Source organism: Microcaecilia unicolor, chromosome 11 (genome assembly GCF_901765095.1).
Source record: "Microcaecilia unicolor chromosome 11, aMicUni1.1, whole genome shotgun sequence".
Taxonomy (NCBI): domain Eukaryota; kingdom Metazoa; phylum Chordata; class Amphibia; order Gymnophiona; family Siphonopidae; genus Microcaecilia; species Microcaecilia unicolor.
This window is the reverse complement of record NC_044041.1, coordinates 153,303,234-153,330,420: the sequence shown is the minus strand read 5'-3', so window position 1 is coordinate 153,330,420 and position 27,187 is coordinate 153,303,234. Positions and strand designations below refer to the sequence as shown.

Sequence of the window (27,187 nt, the reverse complement as noted above, 5' to 3'; positions counted from 1 at the left end):
GTCACAGCTGCACCGCTCTGACCTATCAAAGGGAACTGAAACAGGAAAAGGGAGGAGCGTCACACCGAATGACGGACCTATCAGAGGGAAGTCAAATAGAAGAAGGTAGGAGTGCCAGAGGCCAAGGGGACGGCCGTATCTACATCTCATAGGTTTCCTTGCTTTCTTCTCAGTGTATTGCAGCTACAGCCACTTAGGTAAGTCTAGCAAGCCTGTCAGCTACTGAATACAGAAAGCAAAAGATAGCATGTGGGAACTTGCTCCATTTTGTTCTCTGGAATGCAGTGATTATTATACAAATGGTCTTGCTTTCATTATTTTGGTAGGGGCTACCTTCATGATTGTCCACAGTCCCCCCAGTCCTAACACCTGACAGGGGGGACAGGGAAGGACACTCACTGTCTCACATACGCACTCGCACACACTCATTCTCACATACACACACGCTCTCTCACAGACACACTCACACCCACTGTCACACACACACACTTGCACATTCTCACTCTCACACAGTCACTCTCACAGACACTCTCTCAAACATACACACTCCGCGCAAAACCTTGCTAGCGCCCGTTTCATTTCAGCCAGAAACAGGCCTTTTTTACTAGTGTTCAAATAAAACCAAATTGACATGCCTAACCAGGGACACACAAGACTTAGCTGTGGTAGTAAAACTGAGCATCCAAGACGACCTGGAGGAATAGCATAAAAACATTAAATAAAAAACTCTATGCTTAAATAGGATAGATTTGAGCAGCAAGTAATTCAACTAAGCAGTGCTGGAGTGACAAAGTAAAACATAAATTAAAAGCACTATACTTAAATAGGATAGGTATAAACAACAGATAATACAGCTCCTAGGCAGTGCTGGAGTGACAAAAAGGAAAGGGAAAAAAAAGAAAGTTAAACTTACTTCAGCAATTTCTTCGTCACAGATGGCAGATCTTGGATCCTGCCCACTATTTATAGTATTGAATTACCTCTTTCTTAATGGTTAAAAATCCAAGTCATAAACATGTGCAAAAATAATCATTGTGGTAAAAGGGGGGGATGCTACTTTGCTCTTTATTTTTTTACTTGCAGCATGATGTTAAAACTGAAGTTTAAAATCGTTAAAAAATTGGTGCTTTTGATAAAAAAAATAAAATTTGAAACTAATCACAAATTCATATTCCCTGAGTGATGCCCTTCTGAAAAATGTAATTTTTATTAAAATCTGCTGCTGAAAAACGCTATGAAGAATCTTAGAGAAACCTTTGGTGGAACATTCTAAAATGCTGAGTCACAGATTTGAAGATTACAGATTCTGTGTGATTTGTAAACCAACACTATCAATGCGAAGTGGGGATGTGGAGAAGTTAATTTTTAGTTTTAACACAGTGCACCTACATGGTTTAAATAAGGACTTGAACCTTTTAGCCTGCATTTAGTGATGATTTTTTAAGAAAACTGTTATCAATACAAAATTCCCCCTTCTCCCTCTGCATTTATTTATGTATTTATCATTCATTTAAGATTAAGAAATACATTATGCATGTTTTTTATTTGTATGTATATTTCTCTTAATTGTATTTCAAATCGCATTTTAAGAGCTATTGCTTATTTTATATGCTTTTTGTCATTTCAAATAGGGTTTTATAGCTATTTCTACACTAGACATGAATGGTTTTAGAGTAATGTGTGTTCTTTAAGCTTTTTAGCTTCAGTGAAGCCTGATGACATCATTGAAACACATTCAAGATGGCCACTGGAACGCATAATGTTTTTAGCATTTTCTGTCGTTACATTTTTCAGAAGAACATCACTCAGGGAATATGAATTTGTTTTAATTTCAAATTTTGTTTTTTTCAAAAGTTCCGATTTTTTAACTTCAATTTTAACATCATGTAATAAAGAGCAAACTAGCTTCCCCCATTTTTATCCACAAGGATTATTTTTGCAGATGTTTGAGACTTGGATTTTTAACCATTAAGAAAGAGGTAATTCAATACTATAAATGGTGGGCAGGATCCAAGCTGGAGGACTCCTGCCCAGACATATGAAGCTATGCTCTGCCATCTGTGATGAAGAAACTGCTGAAGTAAGTTTAACTTTCTTTTTTTCCCTTTCCTATTTACTTTGTCACTCCAGCAGTGTCTAGGAGCTGTATTCACCGAGGACAAGCAGGCTGCTTGTTCTCACATGTGAGTTGACATCCGCGGTGGCCCAGGAATCGGCAAACAAATTTTGCAAGCAAAATAAAAACAAAGTCTCTCAGGAAAGTTCCATCGTGCGGGCGTGCCTCTTTAGTTCTTTTTTTTCTCCGCTGTTAGGTGTGGCAATATTTTCGCTGCGCTCGGTCAGGAGCCCAGGAAGACAACTACGCCGCGACTGATTTTCGCTTTTATTTTCTTTTTTCTTAAAAGATTTTTTAAAAAAGTTTTCCCGTAGTTTTCCCGTAGTTTCTTATCTTTTTGTCCACTTTTAAAGTTTCCTTTCTTTTTTGACGAGGATGACCTTTTTCCCTTTTTTGTGCTTATTCTTTCTTGGCACAATCGCGTCATTTGATTTCGCCTAAGCCGTTTTTTCTTCCATGTCATCGAAGACACCCAGCGGTTTCAAACGTTGTATTTGGAGCAACCAGACCATCTCAGGTACAGATACCCACGCTTGCTGTACCCAGTGCCTTGGGCCCGACCATAGCCCAGCCGCTTGTAGTCTGTGTCTTCGTATGAAGAAACGGACCTAAGCGTCTTGAGAGAAAGAGAGAGAGAGATGTTGAGACTTCTGGGACACATGGCCTCCACAGTTCACGTGACTCCCATGACACACCTACACATGAGATCAGCTCAATGGGCCCTAGCTTCCCAGTGGTATCAAGCTGCGGGGAGTTTAGAGGATGTGATCCACAGACTTTCGAAATTCCTTGCAGTGGTGGACAATTTGATCCAATTTGATCTTAGGACGTCCATTCCAAATTCCTCAGCCACAAAAAGTGCTGACGATGGATGCATCCCTCCTGGGGTGGGGAGCTCATGTAGATGGACTTCACACTCAAGGAGCTTGGTCCTTTCAGAAAAAAGGTCTTCAGATCAATCTCCTGGAATTCCGAGTGATCTGGAATGCTCTAAAAGCTTTCAGAGACCAGCTGTCCAACCAAGTCATATTGATTCAGACAGATAATCAGGTTGCCATGTATTATACCAACAAGCAGGGGGGCACCGGATCTCGCCCTCTGTGTCAGGAAGCCATCCAGATGTGGCTTTGGGCACGCCGTTTTGGCATGTTTCTCCAAGCCACTTATCTGGCAGGCATAAACATCAGTCTGGCTGACAGACTGAGCAGGGTAATGCAACCTCATGAGTGGTCACTGAACATGGACGTAGTCCGCAAGATCTTCCAAGCATGGGGCACCTCTTTGGTGGATCTTTTTGCCACTCAGATCAATCACAAGGTCCCTCAGTTCTGTTCCAGGCTTCAGGCCCACAACAGACTAGTGTCAGATGCCTTTCTCCTGCATTGGGGAACAGGCCTTCTGTATGCTTATCCTCCCATACCTCTAATAGGGAAGACTTTGCTGAAACTCAAAGAAGACTGCGGAACCATGATTCTGATAGCTCCCTTTTGGCCGCGTCAGATTTGGTTCCCTCTTCTTCTGGAGTTGTCCTCCGAGGAACCGTGGAGATTGAAATGTTTTCCAACCCTCATCACTCAGAATGAGGGGTCACTTCTACATCACAACCTCCAGTCCCTGGCTCTAACGGCCTGGATGTTGAGAGCTTAGAATTCGCCTCCTTGGGTCTTTCAGAGGGTGTCTCGAGTCTTGCTTGCTTCCAGAAAAGATTTCACCAAGATGTGTTACTCTTTCAAATGGAGGAGGTTTGCCGTCTGGTGTGACAGCAAGGCCCTAGATCCTCTTTCTTGTCCTACACAGACCCTGCTTGAATACCTTCTACACTTGTCAGAGTCTGGTCTCAAGACCAACTCCGTAAGAGTTCACCTTAGTGCGATTAGTGCTTATCATCGCTGTGTAGAAGGTAAGCCTATCTCTGGACAGCCTTTAGATGTTCGGTTCATGAGAGGTTTGCTTTTGTCAAAGCCCCCAGTCAAACCTCCACCAGTGCCATGGGATCTCAGCGTCGTTCTAACCCAGCTGATGTGAGCTCCTTTTGAGCTACTGAAGTCCTACCACCTGAAGTACTTGACCTGGAAGGTCATTTTCTTGGTGGCTGTTAACTTCAGCTCGTAGGGTCAGTGAGCTTCAGGCCTTGGTGGTGCATGCACCTTATATCAAGTTCCATCATAATAGAGTAGTCCTCCGCACGCACCCTAAGTTCCTGCCAATGGTGGTGTCTGAGTTCCTTCTGAACCAGTCAATTGTCTAGCCAACTTTCTTTCCCCGTCCTCATACTACCCTGGCGAACGCAGTTTGCATACCTTGGACTGCAAGAGAGCATTGGCCTTTTACATGGAGCGGAGACAGCCCTTCAGACAGTCTGCCCAGTTGTTTGTTTCTTTCAATCTCAACAGGAGGGGAGTCGCCATTGGAAAACGCACAATCTACAATTGGCTAGCAGCTTGCATTTCCTTCACTTATGCCCAAGCTGGGCTGTTTCTAGAGGGCCATGTCAAGGCTCATATTGCTAGAGCCATGGCTGCGTCAGTAGCCCACTTAAAGTCGGTCTCCATTAAAGAGATTTACAAGGCTGCAACGTGGTCATCAGTCCACACATTCATATCTGACTACTACCTTCAGCAGGATACCCGACGCGACAGTCGATTTGGGCAGGCAGTGCTGCAGAATCTGTTTGGGGTTTAGAATCCAACTCCACCCCCCTAGACCCATTTTTGTTCTGTTCCAGGCTGCACTCTCAGTTAGTTGAGTTTGGTTTCAGGTCCTGAACTGCCCCCCCCCCCCCACAGGGACGGCCAAATTTCAAGGGAGTGGAGTGGAGGAGTGGCCTAGTGGTTAGAGCACTGGTCTTGCAATCCAGAGGTGGCTAGTTCAAATCCCACTGCTGCTACTTGTGATCCAAAATCCAAATAAAGGGGATGTCAGAGGCATAGCAAAGGCATGGACGTCCTTCTCATATAAACATCCACATTTTGGACATCCTCAACTGCTGTTGCAGGGACGGAGGCATAGCAAAGGACGTCCTTCACATGGACTTGTGTTTTTCTAAGGTTGTAGATGGCTATTATACACGCAGCTTGTCTACATGTATGAAGCCGTCTTTGACATGCGCAGAGCAGCCACGCATAATGCTTGGCTGCTCTGCATTGGCTTCCCCTACTTAGGAAGGAAATCATGTGCAAATAAGCTAACAGCTCATTTGCATGCGATTTCCTTCATGCATGCCCGTTCCTTTCCGAATTGCTAATGGATCGGTAAGGGAAGGGCTTTTTCTGTTCAGTTAGTGCATCTGGCTGAAGGCAAAGGAGCTACATACCTGGGAGCAATTTCTGAAGTCCACTGCAGTGCCCCCTAGTGTGCCCGGTTGGTGTCCTGGCATGTCAGGGGGACCAGTGCACTACGAATGCTGGCACCTCCCACGACCAAATGGCTTGGATTTGGTCGTTTCTGAGATAGGCATCCTCGCTTTCCATTATCGCTGAAAATCAGAAATTACCAAGTCCTGGATACGACCATCTCTAAGGTCGACCTAAACTTGCTGATTTGGGCGTCCCCGATCGTATTATCGAAATGAAAGATGGACGCCCATCTTGTTTCGATAATATGGGTTTCCACGCCCCTTGCTGAAGCCGTCCTGCGAGGACGTCCCCAGGAAAACTTGGGCGTCCCTTTCGATTATGCCATCTTTGTCACTCCAGCACTGCTTAGGGGTTGCATTATTTGCTGCTCACATCTATCCTATTTAAGTATGAGTATTTAATGCTTTTATGCTATTCCTCCAGGTCATCTTGTATGCTCAGTTTTACTACCAGGGCTAAGTCTTGTGTGTCCCCGGTAAGAAATGTCAATTTGGTTTAATTTGTACATATGTTTAATGATTTATGTTGCTCTGGGCACCTTTTATCATTTATTTGTCTTATAGTTACATTTTTAATTAAGTTCCTTTTTAGAGAAGTATTGCCATACTGGGAAAGACCAAAGGTCCATCGAGCCCAGCATTCTGTTTCCAACAGTGGCCAATCCAGGTCACAAATACCTGGCAAGATCCCAAAAATGTACAAAACATTTTATACTGCTTATCCCAGAAATAGTGGATTTTCCCCAAGTCCATTCAATAACGGTCTATGGACTTTTCCTTTAGGAAGCCGTCCAAACTTTTTTTTAAAACTCCGCTAAGCTAACCGCCTTTACCACATTCTCTGGCAACGAATTCCAGAGTTTAATTACACGATGAGTGAAGAAACTTTTTCTCCGATTCGTTTTAAATTTACTACATTGTAGCTTCATCGCATGCCCCCTAGTCCTAGTATTTTTGGAAAGCGTGAACAGACGCTTCACATCTACCCGTTCAATTCCATTCATTATTTTATAGACCTCTATCATATCTCCTCTCAGCTGCCTTTTCTCCAAGCTGAAGAGCCCTAGCTGCTTTAGCCTTTCCTCATAGGGAAGTCGTCCCATCCCCTTCATCATTTTCGTCACCCTTCTCTGCACCTTTTCTAATTCCACTATATCTTTTTTGAGATGCGGCAACCAGAATTGAACACAATATTCGAGGTGCGGCCGCACCATGGAGCGATACAAAGGCATTATAACATCCTCATTTTTGTTTTCCATTCCTTTCCTAATAATACCTAACATTCTATTTGCTTTCTTAACCGCAGCAGCACACTGAGCAGAAGGTTTAAACGTATCATCGACGACGACACCTAGATCCCTTTCTTGGTCCCTTTCTCTAGCTGTTATTATTTTGTAAGCAAATAATTTAATATGTATGTTCTAATTGTTTTTATATATTTTTTGTTGTTTGTTTTATTCCTGATGCAGCCTATTTGGCGAGACGAGGCCATGTCAGGATTGTTTGAATAAAGACTCTTTGGACTTAGTGTCTGCTTTGGTGTTACTATTCTCTATTACTGCAAGACACTCAGTGCCTCTTTTTTGATCAGGAATGTGACTTTATACATAAGTGTATGTGGATGGATGGATGTAAGGGCAGCTTTCCATATTTTGGAACATGACTTCCATAGCTGTGGCAGGACAAGGTTTCAGCCCTAGTTTATGCCATTATGATGTATTAGAGGGCAATATTGTTTTTCACAAAAAGGACTTTGCACATTAAACAGTGTGAAAACGCCAGTAGATACACAAAAGTTCATTTAAATGTTTTCATTAATGAGCTGCATTGATGCAAATTAATGCAAGGCAGCTCATTAATGAAAAATGTAAATAAGCGTTTGTGTATCTAATGGCATTTTAGCACTGTTTAATGTGCAAAAACCCTTTTTGTGAAAAAATATTGCCCTTTAATACATCTTAATGGCCTAAACTAAAGCTGAACTGTGAACTGAAACCTTATCCTACCACAGTCCCTTTTGTGAAAAACAAAGCAAACAGTTTCCCAGATTAGTTCATGAAATCCTTAACTATGGAGAATCAGCAATTTTGATCTAAAATAGCTTGGGTATAAACATTTTCACACATTAGGCTCAACCCAGAAAATTAATATCCTAGGACCCTCCTGCTGTCATCCTTTGTTATTGTCTCTTATCTTTTTCTTATCCCATTTCTGATATATGTTTGATTTAGCAGTATATCAAATAAAGGTGAACATTGCATAAAACTTAGCATGGCTCCCAGCCATTGTAATTTATATACCACTTTCCTGGACCAAATTCAAAAAAACAATATTTTTAAAAATACTTTATAGAATACAATGACTACGAGACATGCTGTATTCTTTGTAATAGGAGTTTAGGAAACTATTGACCTTACTCAACATATGAATGCATAGGATGGTCACTTTCTACCTTCTTCACCCCCAGATTCTTGGCTCCCCTTCCACTCCCCCACTACCACAGAAACTACCTCAGCAGTTTGAGGATCCCTTTGCAACCTACTGGTAACTGGCCATTGTGAGAGCTAAGATGCCACTGTAAATTGAAAATAAAGCACAGCTTAAGCCCCCAAATGAAGCAGAATCAATCCAAAGGGTTTGTTGAAAATAGAGGCTTAGGCTTAGGCTCAAGCCTATGCTTCATTGGCTAGAGGCAGTTCTCACCTGAAGAGAATTAGCATCTGTCCTGCTGTCCACGTTCAGGACATTTAGACTGTAGGCTCTTGTCATCCTGTCAAAAAGAAGATGATGTGACTCTGGTTATATTTCTCTGCTATTAGCACAACCCCTGTTTCCTGTAGGATGGATTCTACTGCTGTTTTTCTGAAATTTTGTGAATGCTCCACATTTGCACAGGAGTATATTTTTCATCCTATATAATAATTTCCACCTCCGTCTGGATGCCTGGGTTCGTAACACAGTTCCCATTGGTCCACCCTGGGGATGACGTCACAGGGCGGACCAATGGGAAGTGAGATGGAAAGGAACCCAGCACCAGCCACCAGAGGTGAGTAAAGAATCGCGCCCCCCCCCCCCCGAGTTCCATGACCCCCTCCTTCCACTCCTGTCCGTCCAAGTTCCACGGGCCCACTCCCGTCCGACGGCCCCAATCCCGTCCGAGTTCCATGCCCCCCTCTCCTCCGATTTCCACCGCCCAGTGCCTCCCTCCCTCTCTGTCTGTGGCCTCCGAGTGCAAGCAGGACGTGTGCTGCTGCCCCTGCCCTTTGTAAGTGCCGGCTGTTCTTTAAAACATTTTACCTCCTGCTCGGCCGGCAACAGTGAAGTCCAGCACACATGTACGCCGCTTCAGACTGCCTTCGCTTTTGTTTCAGCTGTGCCTCTGGTCCCGCCCTCATTTCCTGTTTGCAGAAGGGCGGGACCAGAGGCACAGCTGAAACAGAAGCGAGAGCGAAGGCAGTTTGAAGCGGCGTCCGTGTGTGCTGGACTTTACTGTTGCCGGCCTCGCAGGAGGTAAAAAGTTTTAAAGAACAGCTGGCACTTACGAAGGGCAGAGGCAGCAGCACACGTCCTGCTTGCACTCGGAGGCCACAGACAGAGAGGGAGGGAGGCGCTGGGCGGTGCAAATCGGAGGAGGGGGGATGTGGAACTCGGACGGCACGGGACGAGTGAAGGGGGGAGGGGGTCCTGGGACGACAGAGAGGGGGGTCATGGAAGGGGACGGGTGGTGCTGTAACTCCAACGGGAGGTGGGGGCCTGCAACTGTAAGGGGAGGGGGTCCGGAAACCTGAAGGGGAGGGGCGCCTGGAACGCGGAGGACAGGGAAGGAGGCGGGTAGGGGGCATGGAACTCGGAGGAGAAGGGGGCTCGAACTCGGAGGACAGAGAGGGATGGACGAATGGGGGTGGAACTCCAAAGACAAGGGTGCAGGGTACTCCCAGGGGGTGTGAGGGGGGGTTGGAGGGAGAGGGATGTTGGGGGGTGAGGGGGAGGGAGCCTTTGCTAGCACCAGTTTCATTTCACACAGAAACGGGCCTCTTTTACTAGTATAAAATAATGTAAATTTTACTTTACATTTTAAAGATAAAGTAGTTTTTAATTTTATTATTTGGGTGTCTGTATAATTTATTTTTTAGAATGGGGAAAAGTCCTCTCAATATAGCAGCTGGCAGCAGAAAAAGACCCGATGCCACCTTTCAGTCTGCCCAGTTCTTTAGGTACACCTTTTGAAGACTATATCCCAGCTGCCAGCCATTGAAACTGGAGTGCTTGTAAATTACTGTACCTTATCCAAATTAGTTTTTTTTTTTTTTTTTTTTAATTTTCTTCTTTTGGATCTTCATCAGTCCAGGCAGGGGAGTATATATAATACATACAAATTCCCACACCCCACTCAAACAGCACTCATCAGCTCCCCCTCCAACCCTACTCCACTGAGGGAATCTGGGAGAGAGAGAGGACTGGGAGTAGGAAGTTCTACAGTCAGGATAAGGTTGGAAAGAGGTTAAGGTTCCACAATCCTGCCTTGCATTAGATCCTTCGTTCTCATACATAGATGCAAGGTCGGCCTAACTAGTGGGCAGACTAGGTGGTTACTTATGGTGGGCAGCAAAGAGCAGCTAAAGTCAAAGCAAAGTAACAGGTCCTAACATCCAGACAAACTCAACCATCAGCATGTAGTTTGCTCAAAGGGATGATGGGTAATTTTCATATAGCCCATTAAACTCGGTAAAAGGCTTTTGTAAATTTGCTTTCATTGTTTCAGAATTCAATATTTAAAATTATGATATCTGATTATACATTTTTACATGATTGTTCTGGGAGGGCTGGTACTGGGGTGTTATGATTGTTGAATGTAATTATTAAAATCTTGGGGAAGAGCCCTTAGGGGGCCTAAATGTTAATTGGGGGGGGGGGGGAGGAGGAGAGACAAGGCTGAAGGTTTGCCTATGGTGCCTAATATTCTTGCATCAACCCTACACATGTCACCAACATCCTTCATATAATTTCAGCCCCTCATTCCCCTTTCCCTCAACTATACCTCTCGCCACTGAGAGATAGTGAGCAGCGGTATCTTGTGAGATATCCTTTTCTGTTGTAGTCCCCAAATTGTGGACCATGCAGTGAACTGCTGCTCTCCTCCTGTCATTCTGGATCAGCATCAGCGAGAGATGTAACAGCAAAGAGTAAAGGGGAGGTTGGTGCAGGAGGGAAAGAAGTGTACCCACACATTTTCAACCTAGCACCAGGTTCTTGCAATTCCATGGGGAACCTAGCAATTCCCTGGCAAAGGCCAGGTTGTACACCTCTTACCATAGGATCATGGGATGGGGGGGGGGGCATTAGCTATTAACGCCTATAAATTAGTAAAGTAGTAGGGGACAGGTAACAGTGCTACCCACTTGTGTACAGCCAGATCTGTAGAGGGGCACAGGTTGAATAGCAGAGCAGCAGTGAGATGTATGGGCAAGGCTGGAAGTGGCACAGTTTTATTTCTGAATCAGTCTTACCCAGAATTCTTTGGGGTGGCATCCTGTAGCCCGTCACCTTTCAGTCGGCGAACAAGCTTCTCACTGCTGCGGCGGATGGATTCACGTAATTTGGAGAAGGAACCACTCCGTCTCAGGTTCCCCTGAGCCCCGTGCAAGCATGAAAGAGAGAGAGAGCAGCTGTAGGAAAAAGGTACCTAGTGCTACAGCTGTCTGTACTGTAGGGGTGTGCTTGTTGAAATTGTATTTTTTTTTATAATGGTTTAAGAACATAAAAGCTATGCTGTATCAGACCAAAGTCCACTGAGCACAGCATCTTGTGTCAGACTCTGGCTTCTCCAGGTTACAAGTACCAGTAGATCCTAAAATATAGTTCTGTTTCTCATAGTTCATAAGCAGTGGCTCTCCTAAATGTGTCGATGATCATCTTTTACAGACTTTCCTTCCAGGAACTCTACTATGTTAGTCACCTTGACCACGTCCTGCAGCACTAGATTCCATACCTTTATATGCTGCGTGAAAAAAATACTTTCCACATGTTTTCAGTCTGCTGGTTGTTTTGTGGAGTGTCCTTGTTATACATTTTTTGAAAAATTAAACAACAAATCCATATTTTAATTGTTCTATTCTACTCATGATTTTAAAACTTTCTAGTACATCCCATCTCGTGTACCTTTTCTGCAAGCTTAAGAGCCATAACTTGTTTAGCCTCTCTTCATGAGGGAAATATTCTTTCCCCTTTATAATTTTGTCACCCTTCTCTGGATGTCTTCTAGTCCTACTATGCCCTTTTTGAGATAAAACAGCCGGAGCTGCATACCATATTCAAGGTCCAGTTTTGTTCTCGACTCTTTTCTGAATAATCCCTAATATTTTATTTAGGGAATCGGAAAGAACTAGGGAGATTGTGGATGCCTGTCAAAGTGCCTTGCTCAGACAAATGGTGACGGAACCCACGAGGGAAGGGTCAATGCTGGATCTAGTGCTCACTAATGGAGGTTGTATTTCCGATATCTGGGTGGGTGCCCACCAATGTAATAGTGATCATCACACCGTATGGTTTGATATAAGGGCGAAGGCGGAGTGTGGACGCACAAAACTCAAAGTACTGGATTTCAGACATACTGATTTTGATAAAATGGGGGAATACCTGAAGGAGCTTTTGGCATGGGAAGGCGTAGAAGAAGTGGAAAAACAGTGGCCCAAGCTAAAGGCTGCTATAAATATGGCGACTGATCCTTTTGTGAGGAAAGTAAACAAAAACAAAAGAAGCAGGAAGCCTATATGGTTCTCCAAACAAGTAGCTGAAAAAATAAGAGCAAAAGAGGCTTTGTTCAAGAAATACAAAAGAACACAACAAGGGGATCACGGAAAAGATTATCGGATTAAACTGAAAGAAGCGAAGAGGGAAATAAGGCTAGCGAAAGCACGAGCGGAAGAAAAAATGGCTAAAGATGTAAAGAGAGGTGACAAGACTTTTTCAGATATATTGGAGAAAGGAGAAGAGATAGGAATGGAATTGCGAGACTGAAAGATAATGAGAATGGCTATGTGGAGAGTAATGAAGATAAAGCGAACGTGCTAAACAATTATTTTTCTTCAGTGTTCACAGAGGAAAATCCTAGAGAAGGACCGCGGTTGGCTGCCGAGGGAACATCTGGGAATGGAGTGGATACTGCGCCGTTTACAGAATAAAGAGTTTATAAACAGCTGGAGAATCTGAAGGTGAAAAAAGCTATGGGGTCAGATGGGATACATCCCAGGATACTGAAGGAGCTCAGAGAGCGGGACCTCTTAAGGATTTATTTAATAAATCTTTAGAGACAGGAGAGGTTCCGCAAGATTGGAGACGAGCGGATGTGGTGCATAAAGGGGAGTCAGGGTAGAAGTGGGAAACTACAGACCGGTAAGTCTCAAGTCGGTGGTAGGAAAAATAATGGAGTCGCTGCTTGAAAGAAAGGATAGTTAACTTTCAAGAAACCGACGGGTTACAGGACCTCAGGCAACATGGCTTTACCAAAGGAAAATCCTGCCAAACGAATCTTATTGACTTTTTTGACTGGGTGACCAAAGAATTGGATGAGGGACGTGCGCTAGATGTAATCTACTTGGACTTCAGCAAAGCCTTTGATACGGTCCCCCACAGAAGACTCGTGAATAAGCTGAAAGGGTTGAACTTAGGACCGAAAGTGGTGAACTGGATAAGAAACTGGTTGACCAACAGGTGGTAGAGGGTGGTGGTAAATTGAATATGCTCAGAGGAAAGGAAGGTGAGCAGTGGAGTTCCTCAGGGGTCGGTGCTGGGGCCTATTCTGTTTAATATATTTGTGGGAGATATTGCTGAAGGGTTGGAAGGAAAGGTGTGTCTTTTTGCGGATGACACGAAAATAGCCAATAGAGTGGATACTCCCTCCAGGGATCTCCGAACGTTAGAAGAATGGTTGAGGATCTGGCAGTTAAAATTTAATGACTAATGTACCTTTGGGGTATCACACTGTTCTGGTTTCAACGTTATGCTCTCATACTTTATTTTTGGAAACCGCTGTTATAATATTTTTTAATTTTTTTAATGCTGTGACTCATGTGACTAACGTGATAATGAGTGCTCAGTAAAACTCATGTTGCTGAGGCTGGACTACTGAGAAGCAACATATGACGCTAACATCATTGCACCCTCAGCCCCTCCCTACCTCCTTATATAAAGCTAATTTACTGTGATGTAGTGAACCAATGAACTTAAAGATTCAAAGGGCCTATTGACGATAGTAAAAATAGGCACTTAGCTTGGGGCTGGATATTCAGATGGTTGGATGTGCTCTCAGTGAAGCCTCCGTTAACAGTCTGTGCTCATGTGAAAAGTGCAGTATAAAACTGTACTGGATCAACAGTTCAATATGTAAATCCTCATTTCGACATCTATTCTGTTCCCAACACAATTTGTGTTTCGCTCTTATAGCGTCATCAGGAGAACTTAATCCTATCGAACCGGAGCCATGCTCTCTCTTGATGATGATCTCTACATATTGTAAACAGTAGAAAAGATCGATGTTACTATCACACTCTTATTGTTCTTCTCATGTTCATGCCTAGAACTCTTCTCTGGGGCTGCTGAGAGCCCTCTTTACCATTAAATTCAAATGTATTTATCATATATTTAGGGCTTACCTAAAGGACCGCCTAACTCTCCCGCGGCATACCAGCGAAAAAATGCTGGCGCCTGCGCGCAGTTTAAATATGAAGTAAGGAAGGAGGAGAAACTCTGACACCAAGCAAGAAAGGATGACCTGCATTTTACCGTTTTCTAATAGAACTGCTTCAATACATGGAATCATAAGAAAGCACTGGCCCATGTTGTCATTATTAAAATGTAATGATTACCCTCTGTTTGCAAACACTAGGGGTACTTTCTTGCTTGCAAGCAATTTGTCCCACCCATCCTAGAAAATACTGTATTATTCCCTCGCCCATTCAATAACATTCTATGGCTTTTTCCTCCAGGAAGCCGTCCAACCCTTTTTTGAAGTCCGCTAAGTTAACCGCCTTAACCACCTTTTGCAGCAGCGAATTCCAGATTTTAACTATGCGTTGAGTGAAAAAACTTTTCCTCCGATTGGTTTTAAATTTACCACACTGCAGCTTCATCGCATGCCCCCTTGTCCTAGTATTTTTGGAAAGCGTAAACAGACGCTCCACATCGACCCGTTCCATTCCACTCATTATCTTATAGACCTCTATCATATTTCCCCTCAGCCACCTTTTCTCCAAGATGAAGAGCCCCAGCCTCTTCAGCCTATCCTGATAGGGAAGTCGTCCCATCCCCTGTATCATCTTTGTCGCCCTTCTCCGCACCCTTCTAATTCCACTATGTCATTTTTGAGGTGCAGCGACCAGAATTGAACACAATACTCGAGGTGCGGTCGCACCATGGAGCGATACAATGACAGAATAATATCCTTATTTTTGTTTTCAATCCCTTTTCTAATGATACCCAACATTCTATTTGCTTTCCTAGCCGCAGCAGCACATTGAGCAGAAGATTTCAATGTGTCATCAATGATGACACCTAGATCCCTTTCTCGGTCCGTGACTCCCAACGCTGAACCTTGCATGACGTAGTTATAGTTTGGGTTCCTCTTTTCCACATGCATCACTTTGCAGTTGTTCACATTAAACGTCATCTGCCATTTAGATGCCCAGTCCCCAGTCTCGTAAGGTCCACTTGTAGTTTTTCACAATCTTCCCACGATTTGACTACTTTAACTAACTTTGTGTCATCAGCAAATTTGATTACCTCACTAGTTACCCCCCCCCCCCCCCCATCTCTAGGTCATTTATGAATATGTTAAAAAGCAGAGGTCCCAGCACCGATCCTTGAGGGACCCTGCTAACTACCCTTCTCCATTGTGAATATTGGCCTTTTAATCCTACTCTGTTTCCTATCTTTCAACCAGTTTTTAATCTACAGTAAGACACTACCTCCGATCCCATGTCCCTCTAATTTCCTCTGTAGTCTTTCATGAGGGACCTTATCAAACGCCTTCTGAAAATCTAGACACACAATCCAGCTTATTTTCGAAGGAGATCGCAGGCCATCTTCCGACACAAATCGGGAGATGGCCAGTCATCTCCTGAAGCAGGCAAAATCGGTATAATGGAAAGCAGATTTTGGCTGGCTCCAACTGCTTTCCATTGCAGAGCCGGCCAAAGTTAAAGGGGGCGTTTCGGAAGGGTATGGGAGGCGGGACGGGGGCGTTGTAAAGACATGGCCGGCTTCAGCTGATAATGGAAAAAAGAAGGCCGGCTCCGAGGAGCATTTCGCCGGCTTCACTTGGTCCATTTTCTTTTAGGACCAAGTCTCAAAAAAGTGCCCCAATTGACCAGATGACCACTGGAGGGAATCAGGGATCACCTCCCCTTATTCCCCCAGTGGTCACCAACCCCCTCCCACCCCAAAAAAAACAAACAACTTTTTTGCCAACCTCTATGCCAGCCTGAAATGTCATACCCAGCTCCCTGGCAGCAGTATGCAGGTCCCTGGAGCAGTTTTTAGTGGGTGCAGTGCACTTCAGGCAGGTGGACCCAGGCCCATCCCCCCCCTACCTGCTACACTGTACCCACATGTAGGTGCCCCCCTTCACCCATAAGGGCTGTGGTAATGGTGTAGAGTTGTGGGTTTTGGGGGGGGGGGGGGTTTGGGGGGCTCAGCACCCAAGGTAAGGGAGCTATGCACCTGGGAACTATTTTTATTTTTTTAATTTTTAGAAGTGCCCCCTAGGATGCCCGGTTGGTGTCCTGGCATGTCAGGGGGACCAGTGCACTACAAATGCTGGCTCCTCCCATGACCAAATGCCTTGGATTTGGCCTGGTTTGAGATAGCCGGTCTCAGTTTCCATTATCGGCGAAAACCGAGGCCGGCCATCTCAAACCCGGCCATCTCTGACATTTGGCCAGCCCCAACCGTATTATCGAAATGAAAGATGGCCAGCTATCTTTTTCGATAATATGGTTCGGGACCGCCTTTTGCGGCGCCGGCCATATAGATGGCCGCCGCCGTTCGATTATGCCCCTCAATATCACCTGGCTCACCTTTGTCCACATGTTTATTTACCCCTTCAAAGAAATGCAGCAGATTGGTGAGGCAAGACTTCCCTTCACTAAATCCATGTTGACTTTGTCCTATTAGTCCATGCTTTTGAACGTGCTCTGTAATTTTGTTCTTGATAATAGTCTCTACCATTTTGCCTGGCACCGACGTCAGACTCACCGGTCTATAATTTCCCCGTCTCCTCTGGAATCTTTTTTAAATATCGGCATTACATTGGCCACCCTCCAATCTTCTGGTACCACGCTCTATTTTAAGGATAAATTACAAATCACTAACAGTAGCTCTGCCAGCTCATTTTTTAGTTCTATCAGTACCCTAGGGTGAATACCATACGGTCCAGGAGATTTGCTACTCTTCAGTTTACAGAACTGCTCCATTAAGTCTTCCAGATTTACAAATATTTCAATAAGTTTTTCCGACTCTTCGGCTTTGAATACCCTGTCTGGCACCGGTAACCCACCCAAATCTTCCTTGGTGAAGACTGAAGCAAAGAACTCATTTAGTTTTTCTGCTATTTCTCTGTCTTCCTTGATTGCCCCTTTTACACCCCAGTCATCCAGCGGGCCAACCGATTCTTTTGCCGGTTTCCTTCTTTTAATGTATCTAAAAAATATTTTACTATCAGTTTTCGCCTCTAACACTATCTTTCTTTCAAAATCCCTCTTTGCCTTTCTTATCAGCGCTTTGCATCTGACTTGACATTCCTTATGCTGCTTCTTATTTTCCTCATTCGGTTCCTCCTTCCATTTTCTGAAGGATTCCTTTTTAGATTCAATAGCCTCCTTTACCTCACTTTTTAACCACGCCGGCTGTCCTTTGGTTTTCTGCCCTCCTTTTCTGATACGTGGAATATGTTTGGCCTGGGCCTCCAGGACAGTGTTTTTGAACAGCATCCACGCCTGTTGTAGGTTTCTTACCCTCTCAGTCGCTCCTCTAAGTTGTTTTTTTTTAACATTCTTCTCATTTTATCATAGCTTCTTTTTTTAAAGTTAAACGCTAACATATTTGACTTCCTATGTTTACCTTTTTGAAAGCAAATTTCAAAGGTGATCATGTTATGATCACTGTTGTCAAGCAGCTCCCGGAACGCTACCTCCCGTACCAGATAATGCGCTCCACAAATGACTAAGTCTAGAATTTTTCCTTCTCTCATCGGCTCCTGTACCAGCTGCTCCATAAAGCTGTCCTTTATTTCATCGAGGAAGTTTACCTCCCTAGCGTGCCCTGATGTTACATTAACACAGTCTATATAGGGGTAATTAAAATCACACATTATTATTGCGTTGCCTAATTTATTTGCCTCACTAATTTCCTTTAACATGACTGTGTCCGTCTGCTCATCCTGATCGGGCAGACGGTAGTACACCCCTATCACCATCCTTTTCCCCTTTACACATGGAATTTTGATCCACAATGATTCCAAGAGGTCTTTTGTTTCCTGCAGAATTTTCAATCTATTTGATTCAAGCCTCTCGTTAAAGTACAGTGCTACTCCTCCCCCACTCCGGTCCACCCTATCACTACAATATAACTTGTACCCTGGTATGACAGTGTCCCACTGGTTATCCTCCTTCCACCAGGTTTCAGAGATGCCTATTATGTTTATTTCTTCATTCAGTGCAATATATTCCAATTCTCCCATCTTATGTCTTAGGCTCCTAGCATTTGCATATAGACACTTCAAGCTAGACTTGTTATTCCTTATCACATCATGTTGTTTACTTGACAGTACTATTTTACTATCTTTTGTCTGGTTTTTATTATTTTTAATTTACTTCAGTATCTTTTGCAACATCACTATCAGGATACCCTGTCTTCCCTGTTTGGGCGATATCTTTGTAAGATACCTTATTCCGAACCATATGCTTTTGTGCGACTGTCAGCCTTCCCCCCGTTCCTAGTTTAAAAGCTGCTCTATCTCTTTTTAAATGATGGGAGCCAGCAGCCTGGTCCTATCCCGATTAAGGTGGAGTCCATCCTTTCGGAATAGGTTCCCCCTTCCCCAAAATGATGCCCAGTTCCCCCTTCCTCAGAATGTTGCCCAGTTCCTGACAAAACTAAAACCCTCCTCCTTGCACCATTGTCTCATCCACGCATTAAGACTCTGGAGCTCTGCCTGTCTCTTGGGCCCTGCGCATGGAATGGGTAGTATTTCAGAAAACGCCACCCTAGAGGATCTGGATTTGAGTTTTCTTCCTAAGAGCCTAAATTTGGCTTCCAGAACCTCTCTCCCACATTTTCCTATGTCATTGGTACCCACATGTACCAAGACAGCCGACTCCTCCCCAGCACTATCTAAAATCCTGTCTAGGTGACGCGTGAGGTCTGCCACCTTCGCACCAGGCAGGCAAGTCACCAGGCGATCTTCCCGTCCACCAGCCACCCAGCTATCTATATATCTAATGATCGAATCACCAACTACAACAGCTATCCTATCCTTTCCTTTCCGGGCAGTAACTGGAGACATATCCTTGGTGTGAGACGATAGGAAATCCCCTGGTGTGCAGGTCCTGGCTACAGGAGTACTTCCTACTTCACCTTCTGGGAGACCTGCCTCCTCCAAGGCAGCACAGAGACTACCTGACTGGAGGTGGGACTTCTCTACAACATCCCTGTAGGTCTCATCTATATATTTCTCTATCGACATCATTTCTACCAAGTCTGCTACTCTAGCCTCGAGAGAACGAACACGCTCTCTGAGTCTAGGAGCTCTTTGCATTGAGCACACACATATGACATCACACCAACCGGGAGATGCTCATACATGTGGCACTCAGTGCAAAAGACTGGGTAGCAGAAGAAATGAGGTGTTGATACCCCTCTACAAGTCGTTGGTGATACCCCATTTGGAGTATTGTGTTCAGTTCTGGAGGCCATATTTTGCTAAAGATGTAAAAAGACTGGAAGCGGTGCAAAGAAAAGCTACAAAAATGGTATGGGATTTGCGTTGCAAACTGTACGAGGACAGACTTGCTGACCTGAACATGTGTACCTTGGAGGAAAGGAGAAACAGGGGTGAAATGATACAGACGTTCAAATATTTGAAAGGTATTAATCCGCAAACGAACCTTTTCCGGAGACGGGAAGGCAGTAGAACTAGAGGACATGAATTGAGGTTGAAGGGGGGCAGACTCAGGACTAATGTCAGGAAGTATTTTTTCACGGAGAGGGTGGTGGATATGTGGAATGCCCTCCCGTGGGAGGTGGTGGAGATGAAAACGGTAATGGAATTCAAACATGCATGGGATAAACGCAAAGGAATCCTTTTTAGAAGGAATGGTTCCGTGGAACCTTAACGGAGATTGGGTGGCGACGTCGGTAATTGGAAACAAAACGGGAACTGGGCAGACTTCTACGGTCTACGTCCTCATCGTGACTGAATAGATAGGGATGGGCTGGAGTGAAAAATTTTAAAGGGGCTTCGATGTTAGCTTCAGAACTTAGTACAAGAACAGTACTGGGCAGACTTCTACAGTCTGTGCCCTGAGAAAGGCAAGGACAAATCAAACTTGGGTATACATATAAAGTATCACATACCATGTAAAATGAGTTTATCTTGTTGGGCAGACTGGATGGACTGTTCAGGTCTTTATCTGTCGTCATTTACTATGTACTTGCTTTTGTAGTGACTGTGGCACACTGGGCTAAAAATTTCAACATAAGGTCCAGAATGACTGCAGGATCTTTTTTCTTAGAACCCAGTGTTTTCTTCCGTAGTTGGGATTATTTTCATCTAAATGCATTGCTTTGCAATTGTTCACATTCAATTTCATCTGCCATTTAGAAGCTCAGTCTCCTAGTCTCACAAGAAAAGCAATCCTCTGCCATTTTAATGACTGAGTAATTTTGCATCATCTGCAAATTTGATCACCTTACTTATACTTTTCTTCAGATCATTTATGAATGAGCTAAATGGCACAGGTCTCAGTACAGACAATTAGGGCCCTCCACTATTGATCCTTTTTCATATATTTAGCTGTCCATTTATTCTTATTTTCTCTTTCCTTTTATCCAGTTTTCAATCCAACAAACAGAATGTTGGGAATTATTAGGAAAAGAATAGAAAACAATTAAGAATATCATTATGCCTCTACTGCTCCATGGTGTGACAATTCCCGAAGAGCCCTAACCTCCCAGGCTTTGCCTCAAAGATTCACTCCATCCCCTTAATCATTTTGGTCACCCTTCTGTGTACCTTTCCTAATTCCACTACATCTTTTTTTTAGATGTAGTGATCAGAATTGCACACAGACTATTTTTATTTTGCATATCACTAACCTACAATTCCTCCTTTAAACCCCAATCTTTAAGTTCCCAAAGCACAAAGCAAAATATAGTGTTCACTTACCAGAGAAATGTCCTCTTCTCTCAGAACTTCTCTGAAAGCTGACAAGTCGAAGAAACTGAATGAAATCATTATAAACCTAGAGGATGTAATGGGGCAATTTGACAAACTGAAGAGTAGCAAATCTCCTGGACCGGATGGTATTCAGAACTTGCAGAACTATTGTTAGTATTATGTAATTTATCTTCAAAATCGCTCATGGTACTGGAAGTTTGGAGGGTAGACCATGTAACGCTGATATTTAAAAAAGGTTCCAGAGGGGATCCGGGAAATTATAGACCGGTGAGCCTGACGTCGGTGCCGGACAAAATGGTAGAGACTTTTATAAAGAACAAAATTACAGAGCATATTCAAAAGCATGGATTAATGAGACAAAGCCAACATGGATTTAGTGAAGGGAAATCTTGCCTCACCAATCTATTACATTTCTTTGAAGGGGTGAACATGTGGATAAAGGCGAGCCGGTTGATATTGTGTATCTGGATTTTCAAAAGGCGTTTGACAAAGTACTTCATGAAAGACTCCAGAAGAAATTGGAAGTCATGGGATAGAATGTAGTGTCCTACTGTGGATTAAAAACTGGTTAAAGGATAGAAAACAGAGAGTAGGGTTAAATGGTCAGTATTCTCAATGGAGAAGGTTAGATAGTGGGGTTCCCCAGTGTTGGGGCTGCTGCGTTTTAACATATTTATAAATGATCTAGAGTCGGGAGTAACTAGTGAGGTAATTAAATTTGCTGACTACACAAAGTTATTCAAAGTTGTTAAATCGCGAGAGGATTGTGAAAAATTACAAAAGGACCTTATAAGACTGGGAGATTGGGCGTCTAAATGTCAGATGACATTTAATGTGAGCCAGTGCAAAGTGATGCCATGTGGGAAAGAGGAACCCGAACTATAGCTACGTAATGCAAGGTTCCATGTTAGGAGTCACCGACCAAGAAAGGAATCTAGGTGTCGTCGTCAATGATACGTTGAAACCCTCTGCTCAGTGTGCTGTGGCGGCTAAGAAAGCAAATAGAATGTTAGGTATTATTAGGAAAGGAATGGAAAAGAAAAGTTAGGACATTATAATGCCTTTGTATCGGTCCATGATGTGACTGCACCTCAAATACCGTGTTCAATTCTGATCGCCGCATCTCAAATAAGGTATAGTGGAATTAGAAAAGGTACAGCGAAGGGGGACGAAAATGATAAAGGGGATGGGACGACTTACCTATGAGGAAAGGCTCAAGCATCTAGGGCTCTTCAGCTTGGAGAAAAGACGGCTGAGGGGAGATATGATAGAGGTCTATAAAGTAATGAGTGAAGTGGAACGGCTAGACATGAATAGTTTGTTTACTCTCTTCAAAAATACTAGGACTAGGGGGCATGTGATGCACTTACAAAGCAGTAAATTTAATACAAATCGGAAAAACGTTTTCTTCACTCAACATGTAATTAAACTCTGGAATTCGTTGCCAGAGAATGTGGTAAAGGCAGTTAGCAGGGTTTTAAAAAGGTCTGGACGACTTCCTATAGGAAAAGTCCATAGACCATTATTAAATTGACTTGGGGAATCCACTGCTTATTTCTGGGATAAGCAGCATAAAATGTATTGAACTTTTTCAGGATTTTGACAGGTATTTGTGACCTGGATTGGCCACTGTTGGAAACAGGATGCTGGGCTTGATGTACCTTTGGTCTGTTCCAGTGTGGCAATACTTGTGTACTTAAGTTGTCTCATTGGAAGTTGTATTGAAAGAAAGCAGAGCAATTTGATATGTTACACTGTATAATTGCGATAAACCATCTAATTGAAAGTCATGGGATTAGAATATGTTTTTTTAAAAAATTGTTAAAAGTATGGCTACATTACAAACGGCCTTAGTATATGAACTCTTGAAAAGTGCTGCACTACAAAATGTATTTTACAAAAGCGCTGGAGAAGGAATTCTAGTCTTACAGTTGATACTAGACGTCATATCATAGAGCATTCTACAGAAGTGTTAAAGAAGGAATTCCAACCTTATAGTTGACACCAGATGGCATAACATAGAGCAGTGAAACATACCTATGTGGCTGCCCAAACTAATAATGTAAGAAAGCACTGAAAGGCATATGTGATTAAGATTTTATCAAAAAAGGCATATGAGGTCAAAATTCTAACAACAAGGGTAATGAGAAAAGTAGAACTCTGAAAGTGTGGTTAGTTAAAAAAAAAAAAAAAGGAGGGGGCGCTTGCATGCTACAATGAGGAAAAGCATATTAGAGTGAGCATAATATAACAATTTGGTATTGAAATGTGAAAACAATGTAGGAGCATCCAATTGAAACATATTGCATGTAAGTGCTTGTATTACATTGAGAAAGCTATAACCATTTGATGTTAAAATATAATAATGTAAAAACTTTGAATTAAAAGTTATTTCATGCAAGTGCCTGTATATATCTAAAATGACACACATTAGTCTATGAATAATATGCTGGTACTAAGATACAAGAAAAATCTAAATGGCTTCTAAAATGCACAGTTTGTAAAATGCAAGGCTTTGAAAATAATGCCAATTGTAAAATGATGGGGTCATATAAGAGGGGGAGCAACTAGTAAAAACAACATAACTATGGAACTTACCACAGCTGAGAAAGAGAGAGAAGGGCTGAGCCTACACGTGTTTTACCGCTGCTGCCCGCCGCCGTAACCCTGACTTGGTAAGTGAAGATGACTTTTAAAAATCGGAGGGGGAGGGCCTGGAACTGGAAGGGAGGTAGGGAGGGACGACACCCCTGGAACTGGAGGGAGGAGGACCCTGAAACTCAGAAGGAGGGAGGGAGGGGGGACTGTGAAACTCGGAGGGAGGGAGGGAGGACGGTGAAACTTGGAGGGAGGGAACAAACCTGGAAGGAGGGAGGGGGGACGAACCTGGAAGGAGGGAGGGGGGATGACCTTAGAACACGGAGGGAGGGGGCCCCCCTGGCACACATTCTCAATCTCACACACACACTCTCTCACAGACACACTTGCACCCAGTCTCACTCTCTCTCTCTCTGTCACACACACACATTCACTCTCTCTCTCTCACACAGTCACTCTCACACACACTCTCTCAAACATACACACTCCAAGGAAAATCTTGCTAGCGCCCATTTCATTTCTTTGAGAAACGGGCCTTTTTTACTAGTTACATATATGTATCATATATGTATATATATAATACAATTGTAAAAGGGTGCAAATTAGAAATGAAGTGCTTAACGTGATATCATAGGACTCGGAGAGTTACAACTGAAATGAGAGAAACAATTCTAAACCGCTACTAGTGGGCATCAATGTAATAACTCTATTACAGTGACGCCCTCTGGACACCGTGGAAACAGATACTACTACACCATTAATGTTTCGGGAAGCAAAAACTGGTACACTATGATGTGTGATAAAGAATGCTTGTGCATTATGATAGAGATAAAACTGTTCTTTTAATGAGTATGTATCATAAAACGATCTGTGTCACAAAACAGTCTTGGAGTATTAAAGTTATAATGGGTATCTCACAAAGGATGGTTTCTCTTGGATACAGAGCTGCCTGTACCATTAGTTCTGACACAAATTAAATGCTTATGTTATTGTGAAAAGTGAAATGAATACTGGAGTATGCTTTTTTTAAAGAGTAATGAGTGCTCGATGTGCACTTTTGGAAAAGAAATAATGTGATGAAATGTAATTCAAAATGAAGATACAAACATTGATCAAATGGTCTTAAGGGAGAATGAATTACTTAGTGGAGTGATTCTGATGGATAAAGTACAACCTCTTGTGAATAACTGTGTGAAAGATTAAAAAAAATTTTATGATGTGGAGTGAGAGATGTTATAAAAAATTAAAAAGTATATATACAAACATTTAGAAAGTGCATTGTTATACAAAAGGTATATTGATATTTTCATTCTGTGGCAAGGTAACATTGACCATCTGGAATCTGGTTGAACAATCGAGATCCAAATCTGAAATTCAAGATTCAATACAGCTCTAATGAAATCAATTTTCTTGATCTCACCATAAAGACCAATGACCATTTTGAGACTACCATATACAGGAAGCCCACAGATAGGAATGCTTTTTTACATTACACCAGTTATCACAATACCAGCCTTAAAAACAATTTACCTTTGTGCCAATTCCTTCGATTGAGGCGGATTTGTTCAAACACAGAAAACTTTAGTACACAAGCATAGAACATGTCTGAAAGATTTTTAAATACAGGGTATCCATTACCACATATTTCTGCAGGATTAGACAAAGCACGAGCCAAAGAACGACAGGAACTCCTATGCATCAGAACCACGAGAGAGACTCCTGACATTGTGTGCACACTTAGATACTCTTTATTGGCACAGCACATACAGAAAATCATACGCCACCATTGGCATGTACTAGAAAATCACAAATGTTTCCAGAACAAGAGATTGGTTGTAGCCTATACTAGAGAGAGAAATGTAAAGGAGATCTTAGTCCCATCAACTTTACCAGACGCAGCCAGTGGATCTGTTAACATCTTACTAGGATACCAGAGATCTGGACATTGTAGTGTCTGCAAACATGGATGGGAAACCACAGTGTTCATTCATCCTACCACAGACCAAATACATAGACTATTACATACATCTTATTGCAACACCTCACATGTACTTTACATCATTCAATGTCCATGCCATCTGCTGTATATTGAAAAAAAAATAGAACAATTAAAACGCGTATCATCGAACACCGTAGCTGCACCACTGGTTTGACATTGGAAAATGGCAAATCATTCTGTAGATAATTAAAAATTTTTGGTTTATAAGCTTTTTGGAGATGTGGCAACTTAGACAACTTGCTGCTTAAGGAAGAACAGAGATTGATATTTGAGTTTAATACTGTTACCCCTTTTGGACTTAATAGCGAGTTAGATTTATGTCCTTTTCTTTAAATTAAGGTTTGTTGTTTTTTTTTTTAATGTTTTTCAACATCTGGATTTACAGAAGACCATAAGTATTCTTTTACAAAGATAAGATGATAGTCAACAGACGTTCAGAGGTCATTCTTAAGAAACCATACCACACATTTGGACAGATCTCTATTTTACATGTGATTTTGATTCATAGATTTAATTTTGTGCATATTTACTTGAAATACATGATTGAGTAACTTTTTCCTTGTATGTTGTACAATGCACTTTCTAAATGTAATGATATTTCTAAATGTAACGATGCATATTGTAACCAGGTGCCCCTCTTGTGCAGCCAAAGATAGAACAATCTCCTCCAGCCACAGGCTCCCGGCACAATGAAGAAATAGATGTCCACCAGTAACTTCAATCTTAAGAACTTTTATTCCATGCAGGTTTCTAGTACACAGTTCCAACAGCAGCATAGCACCTACCACGATTCAATACAGGCTTACAGGCTCCAGTCTGGGCTCTTTATCCAGTGCACAATAAACAGTAATTCAATTCCCAAGACAAATCACAGTTCAGTCACCAAGCAGCCTTTTCTACCTTCTATCCTCTTTACATTCAGGAGAGTTCAATATTTTAGGGACTCCTTCTACCCAAGGGTTTTCCCCTGCATCAGCTTCACAGTGAATTCAATACTTTTGGGACTTCCTCTCACCCAAGGAATCTCAGCCTGCTTCAGTACTTTAGGGACCTCCCTGCCCAAGGATTTTCAGCCTGCAAATACTTCTCTCCTGAACTGAACTCCACCCCACCCCACCCCTGGGACTCCTTCCCCCCTGCCTAATCAATCCCTGGCTTCAGCTACCACCACCAATCCTTCTCCACTCATTAGCTTCTCTACACACCCATACGAGCTGAGTTGAGCAAGAGCCTAATGAGGAGCTCCTGCACACAGGGTCTCCTAGCTTTCTTTCCCACTAGTGCCAGCCAATCTACACCTCCTGTTAGCTTACACCCATGTCCTCCCTTAGTGCAGCTAGGAGTCCAGTCCAGGTTTTCCATCTCACCCCCTAGCTCCTTGCCTGCAATGCCTTCTGGGACTTGTAGTTCAGACTGAAACTGCCTTAATCCAACTATCCTGGAGGTGACTTTATCACAATATGAGGCATATTTTCAAAGCACTTAGCCTCCCAAAGTTCCATAGAAACCTATGGAACTTAGAGGCATATTTTCAAAGCACTTTGGGAGGCTAAGTTCCATAGGTTTCTATGGAACTTTGGGAGGCTAAGTGCTTTGAAAATATGCCTCTTAGCCTCCCAAAGTGCTTTGAAAATATGCCTCTATATATCACAATATATACTTTTTAAT

The 27,187-nt window shown here is 42.9% G+C and overlaps 1 protein-coding gene across 1 annotated transcript in view; it reads right to left on the bottom strand.

The window, feature by feature from the left end:
* The window catches only part of KLC3 (kinesin light chain 3), a 231,664-nt gene that overhangs the window by 2,677 nt on the left and 201,800 nt on the right, over positions 1–27,187 (bottom strand). The window contains 2 exon segments of the mRNA XM_030217437.1: positions 8,175–8,241; positions 10,979–11,100. Coding sequence (XP_030073297.1) covers positions 8,175–8,241; positions 10,979–11,100 — 189 coding nt within the window.